The sequence below is a fragment of the Caretta caretta genome, chromosome 23 (assembly GCF_965140235.1).
Source record: "Caretta caretta isolate rCarCar2 chromosome 23, rCarCar1.hap1, whole genome shotgun sequence".
NCBI lineage: Eukaryota > Metazoa > Chordata > Testudines > Cheloniidae > Caretta > Caretta caretta.
The window spans coordinates 3,001,414-3,013,622 of NC_134228.1; the positions used below are offsets into that span (position 1 = coordinate 3,001,414).

Genomic DNA, 12,209 nt, shown 5'->3' on the forward strand with positions numbered 1-12,209 from the left:
TGGATTTTGATCCTCATCCCTTCCCAGCAACCACGGACTCTGCCTTGGTCTGAGAGCACAATGTGTTAGTTGTGAAAGTTAATCATAAAAGGCACAGCTCCCCATAGCTGGAACAAGAGGTTCAATTGCTTGTGGGTGCAACAGGTCTTGGAAAGGTGATTCCACCCTGTAATTTCCCATCCCTTCCAGGAAAATGTGTGGAAGAAAGGTGGCAGGCTTGCCTCAAGCCACAAGGAGGTCTGTTATGACTCATGTGTTTTTGAAACCTTGTCCTTGGAAGCAGGTTTAAGTGCTAGTGTTAAGGAAAGGGTATGGGGGAGTTGTAATTGATCTGCAGGGAGGCAGAATAGAATGTCACTTGAAGGAAATAAGTGATCAGTGTGCTCTTAACTTGCCAAGAATCATTGATATTTCTGCAAATTTCCCTTCTTAAGACCTAAGTTATATTTGATTCAGCTGAACTGGTGGGTAGCATCAGAGGGATTCCCCCGCAAATTCTATGGTAGAGACAGGACTGGGAAAGCAGGTATGCTGAGAAATCCAGAAGAGGAACTAATGTATCTATTTTTATGGTGAACTGAGTTCTGTGCTAAACCTTTTGGAGAGGAGGACAGTGGGCCTTAGCTATAGTAAAACGAGGCTTTTCCACGGTGGAAGTAACTTTCTCCAAAGCAGCATAACTAGTGGCTGATTCTGAAAAGTCTTTAGGGCATCACTTCTCAGCTGCTCTGAATAAGTACTGTGCTACTCACTTCTTGAGAAGGCAGAGCAGTTTGTGAATTTGATATCAATGGGTGTAACTCTGTATTACAACAAAAATGATGTTTGCCATTAAATCAGAGAGTAAACTTCTTGGAGGAAAGGGATGGCTTTTTATAGCATCAAACACGCTGGAGTTCAACAAATATTAAACTACAATGAGACAGCGGCTTCCTGTGACTACAGCTCATCACCCCAGCTGAGGAGGCAGGCTGGAGGGTGGGTGTAGTTACATGACCACAATTTGCCACTTGCTTAATTGCCTTTCTTTAGTGTTCCAGGAAGTGTAGCCCGTGTGCCTTACCCTGGCCTTTAGCAGTCTTAACTACTAGGAACACAGAGTCTGAGGTTAGTTTTTTACACTTTAAGTTCAGACCATAATTCATTTGGGTAAAAGGCAGCACGAATGAGTTTAGACTAAGCAGCAGGAGATGTTCCTTACATTAGATGTGGTCTGGGTATTTAGAGGAGCTGGGAGTTGGGCTGAAGAGGTGCCTTTGTATCAGGCTGAGTGTCAGACTAAAACAGGGCAAAACTCATGGGAAGGGGTCTAAATTGTAGGCCACGCTGTAGTAAAATGGGAAATGGCTGCATATGAAGAAGAAATTACACCTCAAGCATTAGAGCTTCCTGTGCCTCTGTTCATGATATATGGGGATCTTCACTGCACTAATTCTCTAGAACTACAGCTTTTTTGTGTATCTAAACTAAAAATACTTGCTTGTAAAACTGCATGGAGTCTCGCTAAAACTGCTGGTAAAGTGGAGTCGTTTTCTATTCCGTTACCTGGTTGCTTCAGAAAATACACACTTTATATCTAAAGCACATAGCTGATACCTAAAGCTACAAGAATATGAAACATGTTCCATGTTTAGTGTGTCACATAGTTTTCATTTTACGCTCTGAAGAATGTTTTATGATGCTGAGTATCTAATTCCTGGACAAAGAATGAAGTATGGTCAACAATCTTGCATAGACAGTAGGGGGGAATGGAACATTCATTTTACTTTGATTGTGTGAGTGTGCAAAATGACCAATCCTCTTCTTCCCCACAGTAGACTCTCTAGTAATTCCTAATGCATGTTCTTCTGTCCCGCCCTACGCATTGGGCATGCTGTCCTCTGGATGAATGGAGGAGAGCTGTTAGAGTGAATTGCCATTTCTAGATTGGTGTAAATTTCTACCATTGGTTCCATTACACTGTTTTTTCCAAGCACACACAATCAAGATGGATGGTTATGTAAGTTCTCAGACTTGCCAAAGATCATTCTTCATCTTTGCAGTCTCGCTTCCTTTGCTATATGGTCGTGTCACTTTCCACTTTCCAAGTGCTCTTCATCAGATAAAGAGGGTAAATCTGTGGCAGCTCTTGAAATGGGCATATCAAATTCCTTAGAGTTTCACATTTTAACCTTGCCATATTTGCTGTCTGAAGGCTGTGTGTAGGGTAGAGTGTCAATTCAGCAGCTACTGTCTAGGAGTTTTTGAATGAACAGGGTTAGTAACAGTTGCCAAAACAAATGGTGACTGGCTTGAACACTCTTTTGCCTACTGCTTCTGACTTTGCAGCAGTTCATTGTGTTCATCTGGTGGCAGTAGTCTTGTGTTTTTTTGGATGTGTGGAATTGTTAATGTAGTGTTTCTAGAATGACAGATCGTAACATCTTCACTAAGTGTCTCCCATCTGAACAACAGCTTGCAATATTGCATGTGTTTAATATTGTTCCGTGTAGCAGGGGTCGTTGTGATGTTTGTGTGGGGGCTAATTAAATTGACACTAAATTGGAAGGATTGAACTCCTACAGCGCAGGAGCTAAGCCACACCGTGCCATTTAGCATGTGGTGGTTTTCACGTCGGAGTTTTGGTATGTTACACAAATAAACTCGTGCAATTTTAAGCTCCGTAGCTCAGTGTTTAATTGTTTGCCACAGCGAGGAGGCCACAGGAAGCCAAGAATAGACCGAAGGCGTCCAGCTAGAGCCAGAAAGATCTTTCTGTCGTTCAGTGCAAGAATTGCTTGGGCGCTCTGCAGCAGTTTTTTCGTCCCTGTTAACCACATACCTCAGCAGCGTAACAAGGACCTGGTCATATGTATTTAGAAATGCTCACCATATTTAGCAATGTCCACTAAATGCGATTCTGTCTTGAAAACTACTCAGGCTCCCTCTGATTCTACAAACGCCATATTGGTACTTGGTCAAGTCTAAAAGGTTGGGTCAGGCTGTATTGTTCTACTGCAACCAGTTAGTCTTGCCACAAAGCAGAATAAAGCGGTGGTTCTTGGAATAAGTTTAGGGAAACGATAGCAGAGCTAAAATCTCTGTAAGATGGTTATGATCCTGAAAGGGGGTGATCTGACCTAGAAATGAAGAGTGAGCCCAGTGAATATAATCACCAAAGATAGTGAATTAATGTACACGTGCATTAATGAGACCTGCACCATGTTTTGGTGTATTGGATCCAAATAGGTTAGTTCATGTAAAGCTGGATGGCTTATCCATTTCTAAACTGAATGCTGCAATATCACACCCTCCTTATCTTATTCTTCCAGACTTTTACAGCATGGTGCAATTCTCACCTGCGGAAAGCTGGCACGCAGATCGAGAACATAGATGAAGATTTCCGCGATGGCCTCAAACTCATGTTGCTCTTGGAGGTCATTTCAGGTGCGTCCCTGACACTCTACTGCTACTGTACCTGGTACTTAAAGAATCCCTGGACCTTGTGCTCCCTCCCAATCTGTCACTTACGCTTGGGTTGTAAGTTTTTTGGCCTAGGACTGTCACCTTGTTTTGTGTGGAAAATGGGGCTCTTCTCTTCTCTTAGGGTATGTCTACGCTGCAGTGAAACACCCATGGCTGGCCCCTATCAGCTGTCTTGGGCTGTGGGACTATAATATTTCTGGGGTGTATGTTCAGGCTCGGGTCCCACAGCTTGGGGTTCCACAGCTCGGGGTTCAACCTGAGCCCAAACATCTACACCACAAGTTTACAGTCCTGCAGCCTGAGAGGCACCTATCACAATGTAGGTTAAGTATGATGCTGTCTTTGTAAATATTTATATTACTGGAGGGCAGGGGTGGGCAAAATTTTTGGCCCAAGGGCCACATCTGGGTGTGGAAATTGTATGGCGGGCCATGAATGCTCACAAAACTGGGGGTTGGGGTGTGGGAGGGGTTGAGGGCTCTGGCTGGGGGAATGGGCTCTGGGGTGAGGCCAGAAATGAAGAGTTCAAGGTGTGGGAGGGGGCTCCAGACTGGGGCAGGCTGTTGGAGTGGGGGGGGGGAGAGCTGAGGGCTCCGTCTGGGGGTGTGGGCTCTGGGATAGGGGGTTTGGAGTGCAGAAGGGTGCTCTGCGCTAGGATGGAGGGGTTCGAAGGGCAGGAGGGGGATCGGGGCAGGCGGGGGGGTGGAGCTCAGGGGTGCAGGCTCCGGGTGGTGCTTATCTTAAGCAACTCCCGGAAGTGGTGGCATCCCTCCTCCAGCTCCTACACAGAGGCGCAGCCAGGTGGCTCTGTGCGCTGCCCCATCCGCAGAGGTCGTCCCTGCAGTTCCCATTGACCGTGATTCCTGGGCAATGGGAGCTGCGTGGGCAGCACTTGGGGAAAGGGCAGCGTGTGGAGCTCCCTGGCTGCCCCTACGCATAGGAACTGGAGTGGGGACATGCCACTGCTTCCAGGAGCCACGCAGAGCCACAGCACGCGTGGAGCAGGGCAAGCCCCTGACCCCGCTCCACAGCTGGAGCGCCAGAGCGGGACAAGCCCTGGATCCTGCTCCCCAGTGGGAGCTCGAGGGCCAGTTTAAAACATCTGAAGGGCCAGATACAGCCCCCGGGCCATAGTTTGCCCATCCCTGCTGTAGGGCCTAGGAGCCCTAATAATGGAATCAGGACCCCTTTGTGCCAGGCATTGTACAGACACAGAACAAGGAGACAGCCCCTTCCCCAATAGTCAGGTTTATAATGCATGTTTTAACAAATTATTCAAGTATGAGTAACCTTTGCAGCAATCTAGAAACAGATCTTCTGCCCTTGACATCATGGTAAAGGGACTAGTTTCATATTAAACTTCTTCACTTGTCTTTCCTACCGGTGATTTTAGCTCTCACCTGAGACTGTAAAAAGAAGCTGTAACTTTTCTGTTTCCTTTAGGAGAGCGATTACCCAAACCAGAACGAGGGAAAATGAGAGTGCATAAAATCAACAATGTGAACAAAGCTCTAGACTTCATCGCTAGCAAAGGAGTGAAGCTGGTCTCTATAGGAGCTGAAGGTATGTAATTTAGGCTTCTGAATGTATCAGCAGCCAGCCTCAACTCGTGACTACAGTAGAACCTCAGTTACGAACACCTCAGAAGTGGAGGTGGTTCGTAACTCCGAACAAAACGTTAGGGTTGTTCTTTCAAAAGTTTTCAACTGAACATTGACTTTATTCAGTTTTGAAACTTTACAATGCTGAAGAAAAAACGTTCCTTTTAACCCTCTTAATTTAAATGCAATGAGCACAGAAACAGTTTCCTTACCTTGTCAGATCTTTTTTAAAGGGAAAGGGTTTTTTAGTAGCTTATGTTTAACACAATACAGTACTGTATTTGCCTTTTTTATGTTTGCTGTCTGATTGCGTAATTCCAGTTCCAAGTGAGGCGTGTGGTTGATCGGTCAGTTCGTAACTCTGAGGTTCTACTGTATTATGAGTCATAGGTCATACCATCTAATTGGAAGAGTTATTTTCTCTATACAGTAAAGTGTTGGAACATTTCAGCCCTCCTCTCCGTCAGGAACTAAGAGAAGACTGGATTATGCAAATAACTTGAATGACACCAAATGCCTATAATTCAGTCAATAGAAAGAGAAGTTGGGCCAGAGGTTCATATTACTGGGAGCCTAACTGCATTTAAACAATGGTAGTTGGTTGCAATTGCTGTAGTTTTGCTAACAGGTGGGGTAAACACTTTTTAGTAGAACTCATTCATTTCTAAAATGTAACTTGATGCTCACCATGCCTGTTTCTTAGATGGCAAGAATAACACTTGGAGAATAAGAGTTATAGACAGCTAAGGTCAACTCCAAATTCTGGGTGTCCAGACCTTTGGTAGGCAAATCACCAGGAGTGCAGTAAATGTCAGTTCTGGTGTGGGTTCATCCATCTCATCAGTGGTGGAGTTACTTCTCTCCTCCCTCTATTTTGGATTAATGCGTTAAGCTAAAACTCACCCCCTAAGTAAAAGAGCTGTCCTTCTGTTTTATGTACAAAAGCATATTTGGCGAGGGAGGGGACATTTATCAGGAGTTATTACTGCAGTTGGAAGTAGATGCTGCTCTTTAATAGATGAATACGGTATGCATGGGGCTTTACAGACAGACATGGCCACAAAGCAGGGCTTGTACTTGCCATGATAACCATAAATATCAGTGTTGATGCCTGCCATAAAAATACTGAAGAGACCTTGATCCCACCTTACTGTTGTCTGAATGCTAACGGGGTGGGAAAGGAAAAAATCTCAAACTTATGGCTCATCCTGGGAATTGTTATGCAGTCAAGTGTCAGTGGAATCAGCAGCAATGTTGGCTTAGAGTATCTGAGCGTAATGCACATGGTCTTAGCCCTGGATGAAGAATGTCTTGTACTGAACAAGGCTTGTAAGTATCTCCTCTTCTCCACGGTTAGGTCCATCCAAGGGAAGCCAAGGATGCTCAAGGCAATTTAAAAGCTTTTTGGGAGCTTGGAAATTAATATTGAACCGTGGTGACTGCCTATAAAGCCGTTGAACAGTTAGTTCAAGGCATGAGTCTTTCTCCATGGTCAGTTGAATGGCGGCATGCTGCTGTTTTTTTAAACTAATTGCCATTACTTCGTGGATCAAAGAATGTGCCCAGAAAAGCAAAATATTTGTATTTGCATTGTTCCAAGTCTCCAGGCCTGGTATTTCTTTGAGCTTTGCCAAACATATATATGCTGGCAGTCAACTTGTTATGATTTAAAAAACAAAATTCCTGCTCTCAGATCAGAACCTCAGATTTTCTTTAGTGGTTCTTTACAGCTGGACCCACTCCCGGCTCTGCCTCTCCTAGCTGCATTTATTTAATTTGTCCAAAGAAAAACACCCTAGTTAAACAGACCCCCCAGAGGAGCTTCACAGAATTGCAGAATAGTGAGAATTTCCAGATAGATGATCCATTAAAATGCTATTAATGGTGAGTTCACTTTGGAAAACTATTTCTCCATTTACGCAGACCAGAGTGTTTTGGATATTTCCATAATGAAACTTTACAATAAAGCCTGATAGCATGAAAAACAAAATAGTTTTTATCCTGTTTTTTTTACATTTGTCTGTCTCTCTGCAGTTTCTAAATGAGAAGTTTGAGGGAGAAGTACTGTATTTTCTCACTATTGCAAATAACTTAAAATCTGTCAGTTTAAGATAACTAGTTTGAATGCAAAGTATCTCTCCTCTCTTCCTTCCCAAGAAGGATAGTCTGGAAGAGAACTAAATTCTTCCATCTCTGTATTGGTGGTTTCTGTACGTGCATCAGTACTCATCTATTTATAGTTCTCCACCTTTAGATTGTCCAGGCTACTGCCTTTTTAAATGTTTTTTCCCTTGATATTTTTGTTGGAGTTTAGAATGTGGGACTAAATTTGGTTAAATTACCCACTGAGGAATATAGTTACATTAGACAGAAATATTTTATTAGCGTATTTGAATCCCTTATGCCTCAGGGTATAAGCAAACCACCGAGTGGTGGGGGTTCGGAAGAAACTCCCCTTGGAGCAAGAAACCTCTGCCTGTTTCCTCCCTCTAAAGCATCTGGTGCTGGCCACCATTGGATAGGATTCTGGGCTGATCTGATATGGCAGTTGGTTCCCCAGGAATACAAGCTGCAGCTACTTTCTCTGTATAGAACCTGTTCTTGCTCACAAGAACCATGACCTGTTCCTTGGACTTGTGAAACTCCCACTGTTGCTTAGACACCGAGGGATGTTGCTAGGACATCACTTGGCACTAGGCTACTTGCAGAGCCAGTTTGAATTAATCAAGTAACATGGCTTGCACTGAGGTTACATCTCTAAATCTAGTGACTGGTGTCTTTTCTCTTGACTATACCTGAAACCAGTGCATGTTCCAACTAGTGCCATGTTGCAATTCAAGATGTAGGGGTGGGGTGTTCAATTTACAGAAGCCAACTTATCCACTGAGCTCTCCTCCTAGACATCAGCTGTTGCTGTGACTGTTCAACAGCCCCCTTGGTACCCAGACTTAATTCTCCATGCTTCCAAGGATTTATTTGGTTTGGAAGAGGCTTTTAGCTGCTCAAGAGACGTGAGAAATTCCATGTCTAGTTGTTCAAAGAAATGATCATCTTGCTATCACTGTTTAACTAAAATAGGGTCTCTTAATCTCCATAATCAACAGGTTTCCCACTCTCCTTCATTTCATACGGTTGAAAGTAATGGCTGCAAACTCATCATTTTGAGGGGGATTGAAAGAGGCTTTCTTGCTGTATCTAGATGGCTCCTGGCACTGTGACTAACTAGCATTGTCACATGCTGAGTGCAGATGTAGTTAGCTTTGTCCACATGGCAGTGGGTGTTGCAGCCTATTACTCTAGAGAGCTGGGTTTAAATATAGGTTTGTGGTGAGGTCATTAATGAAATCTCCTGTGTCCTTGCATGATGATGCCGAGGTGTCAGTTTTGTAGCCATTAGCCTTGGCTGCTCATGGAATCTGGGGGAGTGGAATTTGAGTGGGGATGAACTGTGCGTGGCAAGCTTGTGCTGTCGGGCTGTCCCAGTGCTGTCTGACTCTCTTTGAAAATTGCCAAATGTACCCGGGTATATTAGACACAAAGTCTAAAGTCTGGATTCCAGAAACTCCATGAGTGTTGCTAGTGAAGCTTTGAACACTGGTCTGATACCTCTGCTCCACTGTCTAGTATGGGAATGCAAAGTGGAGGCCTTCTCTCATTGCTGCTTATTTGTCCTTCAGAGATTTGAGTCCTCAGATGTGAGCTCCAACTTTGAATGAAAAGATGAGCCTCCATATATCCTTTATTCAAGTGTTGTCCCTCTGTCCTCTATAGAGTAAAATGTAAACTGGTTAAAGATACACCAGAACTTAAAATCCTGAAGTGTTTGAGTCAGAAAGGAATAAACTCTTTCTGGATGTGCGGACAGTGCAGTGAGCTCAGTATTTGGCTTTAAACTGGACCCCAGGAAAATTCTAGGTGTTAATGGCTGTTTACTGTAGTGCCTCTTGAAATCCTTCTCCTAGCTTGCTTGCACCTGGAAGTTGTTTGCTGATGTGTCTGTATTAAGTGAGGTTTTCCTCCATCCCTGGTGAGTTTAATGTCAATGTTCTTCTCTCCACTGTTGCTTTCACAGAGATTGTAGATGGCAATACAAAGATGACATTGGGAATGATCTGGACAATTATCCTTCGATTTGCCATTCAGGACATTTCTGTGGAAGGTAAGAGCCAGGCGTGTGCAAGCTGTGTTCTTACGGTCTGCTTCTTTGCTCTCCAGCACATTAGAGGGATCCGTGTAACTACAGCACAAAGAATGTATGATGGGGAAGATAAAACTGGTGCAGTGAATTGATGCAGTTTTATGGTAATCCAGGACAGCTCATGCATCACGTTTCCTAGACATACATCTTTTGCATAGCTGTCGGTTTCAGTAAATCAGTTACTGTGCTTCTGCTTCACTTGGTCTGTTGGCTGTTAGTGCTAAATACCCGATCCCTGTGAATCTGGGACTGCGTGGTGGGTGGCCGGTGTTTTTCCCCTGTGCTGTTCCAGATTTTGGGATAGTCCCGCCAACCACCTAATGGTAATAGAAGGAAGATGAGCTTTTTTACCCCATACTTGCAGCTGTCTTGACTCAACACGCCAACTGGAGACTGTCCTTCTTAGTTGGAGACAACCACAGTGGAAAATAAACTACCCTGAGATCACCCTGAATATGAATTGCAATACTTGACTTGCATGTTTGTGACCAGGTTGGCTTGTGACTCAGACACATGCTGTAACACTAACACTAAACGGGGCAGGTTGCATCCTTTACTGTCTGTGGATAAGTCTGTCATCTGTTGCACTCTTGTCTCATGTTCTTGGCTTAAAACTCTACCAGGAGAGAGACGCTCCTGGGCACAGTCCCTTAATTGCCCTGTGCCTTTTGCAGAGACCTCTGCCAAAGAAGGCCTGCTGCTGTGGTGTCAGAGGAAGACGGCGCCCTACAAGAACGTCAATGTACAAAATTTCCACATCAGGTAACTGCCTGTCAGACCCCCTCTTAGCAAGTGCTCGAATCTGTCTGCTCCTTTACACGCTTCAGAAAGAGCTCTCCATGTTGTCAGGCTCTGCTGCGTGTCTTGAAGACAGCAAGAAATAGCCCATTCCCTTGGCCTCACAGGCATCTCCATGAAATATTCAATGGGTTTGCCATTAGGGAAGCGATGCTTGTAGCATGGTTTGGCCGGAACAAAACCCCCAAATTCATGCATGTTTTGCTCTTGTTAAATCTGCAATTCCAGCCATTGCTGCCTCTTATCTGGGCTGTCATTCTCAGGAGGGCCTGGGGGTGGAAGAACCTGAAATGCCCGATCTAAAGGAAGCATGCAGTTAACTGTGCATAGTACTCAGTCCTGCTGCTTCTAGAGGCATTAAATCAAGGTGAATGGAAAAAAAATAATCTGTTGGACTCTACTGTGTATTGGTGATCATTTTCTGTAGTGTATTATACAGATACATGTATCTAACCCCACGCACCAAGCCATCTAACTCTGATCTCTTTTGTAGCTGGAAGGATGGTCTTGCTTTCAATGCCTTGATCCACAGACACAGACCAGAGCTCATTGAATATGACAAGCTCAGAAAGGTACATCTCTGCAGTGGCCATGTTATCCTTTCTTCAGAAGCTAAGTTGTGCTGCTAGACGCACCCCAGGGAAACACACGTCCCACTTAACCTCTCAGACCCCCATTGTCGCTGCTAGCTGTGTGTCTTATTAGAAGGCAAATTCAATGCTAGAAGGCAGGATTTGAAAAGATCTTCCTGTCATAAGTTAGACTTTGTTCCATTCAGTGAGACAGGAATTTGAGTCTGGCAGGGAATGGTCGGCTAATGGGAGCAGGTGACTAAGGAACTTTTGGGTCATTGGTGGAAAAGGTTAGACATGAATGCTACAGCAAGTCTGCCTTCAAGAGGAAATAGGGGAGATGTTAGACCTCCTGCCAAGCAGCCCTTGGGGCAGCCATGCCATCTGTGTTAGAGGGAGCTGTCAGAGACTCAGGTTCATAACACCCTCACACGACTTTTTACAACTGTCCTTTTCCCAGGATGATCCTGTGACGAACCTGAACAACGCCTTTGAGGTGGCAGAGAAATACCTGGACATCCCCAAGATGTTGGATGCCGAGGGTAAGCATTCCAGGCACTCGCAGCAGGAACCACCTGGGTCAGTGGAAGTTCCTGCCATTGTTATGGAGATGACCCAGTCCCATGAACAACTTGCTTGTCAAGGCAAGAGGAAAGTGCATTTCCTCCATTGCTGTGTCACATAGGACTGGGCATCAGGTGGTCTGATCTGATAGGGCAGCCAGCCTGGCTTGTGTTTAAAAGTCAGAATTGGCCTTCCATACAGCATTCACATCTCCCACCCTTTCCATGACTAGGCTTATATTTGAAAGGCCACGTAAAGCTCTGTAAACACATGATGGACCAGAAATTTGTTGTCAAATGCATCTTGCCATATTCTGTTTTCACTAGCAGTGAAGCTGTCCCAACCGGAACAAATTGCCCTCTGTTACCTTGGCCTTTTCCAGCTATTCATTCACATTTGTGAATGTAATGCTCACGGAACATAGTGACCTTTCCTGGGTAGGGCCGTGGTGTGTACTGAACAAGAAGTGAGACCACAATTGAGTAACAGTTGGTTACTTTGGGTAAAAGTGCACCCCACTTCTTGTTTTGTGTGGTGGTAATCTCACTTGACCATCACCACCACTAAATCCAACATTCCCTTTTTAAAACAGTCGCAAAAACAGTAATAGCTGCCCTATGTAAAATGCAGTACCCGTAGCTGCAAATGGCTTGTGTTCAGTCTTCGTTGACAAGCTTATCTTTCACGTTCTGTAGTATATCCAGGACAGTTTTGATGTCCTCTTCTGACCATCCAGATATTCTGGCACTTCTTTTTTTAGAGAACTGCTTATCTACAGGACTCCAGAGTGGTGAAGAGCGGGTTTCTTGAGGAGATGTGCAAGATGTGCCTTGGCAATCAAGTCTGACTCAGTGTGAAACCAGGCCCTCCCCGTGAGGGCATTAACACTTATTGTTCGCTTGCAGACATTGTCAACACAGCTCGCCCTGATGAGAAGGCCATCATGACCTATGTATCCAGCTTCTACCATGCATTTTCTGGCGCGCAGAAGGTACCGGAGGCAGCTGTGTC

General features: G+C 44.6%; 1 protein-coding gene across 6 annotated transcripts in view; it reads left to right on the top strand.

Moving 5' to 3' along the window:
• Positions 1-12,209, top strand: part of ACTN4 (actinin alpha 4) — an 80,296-nt gene that overhangs the window by 38,997 nt on the left and 29,090 nt on the right. For 3 of the 6 annotated variants that reach the window (XM_048833406.2, XM_048833412.2, XM_048833409.2), the window contains exons 2-8: positions 3,312-3,426; positions 4,909-5,028; positions 9,139-9,225; positions 9,939-10,026; positions 10,556-10,634; positions 11,095-11,176; positions 12,104-12,189. In XM_048833406.2, coding sequence (XP_048689363.1) covers positions 3,312-3,426; positions 4,909-5,028; positions 9,139-9,225; positions 9,939-10,026; positions 10,556-10,634; positions 11,095-11,176; positions 12,104-12,189 — 657 coding nt within the window. The remainder of the gene's footprint in view (positions 1-3,311; positions 3,427-4,908; positions 5,029-9,138; positions 9,226-9,938; positions 10,027-10,555; positions 10,635-11,094; positions 11,177-12,103; positions 12,190-12,209) is intronic. The other 3 variants (XM_048833407.2, XM_048833411.2, XM_048833408.2) reach the window with 1 other exon arrangement.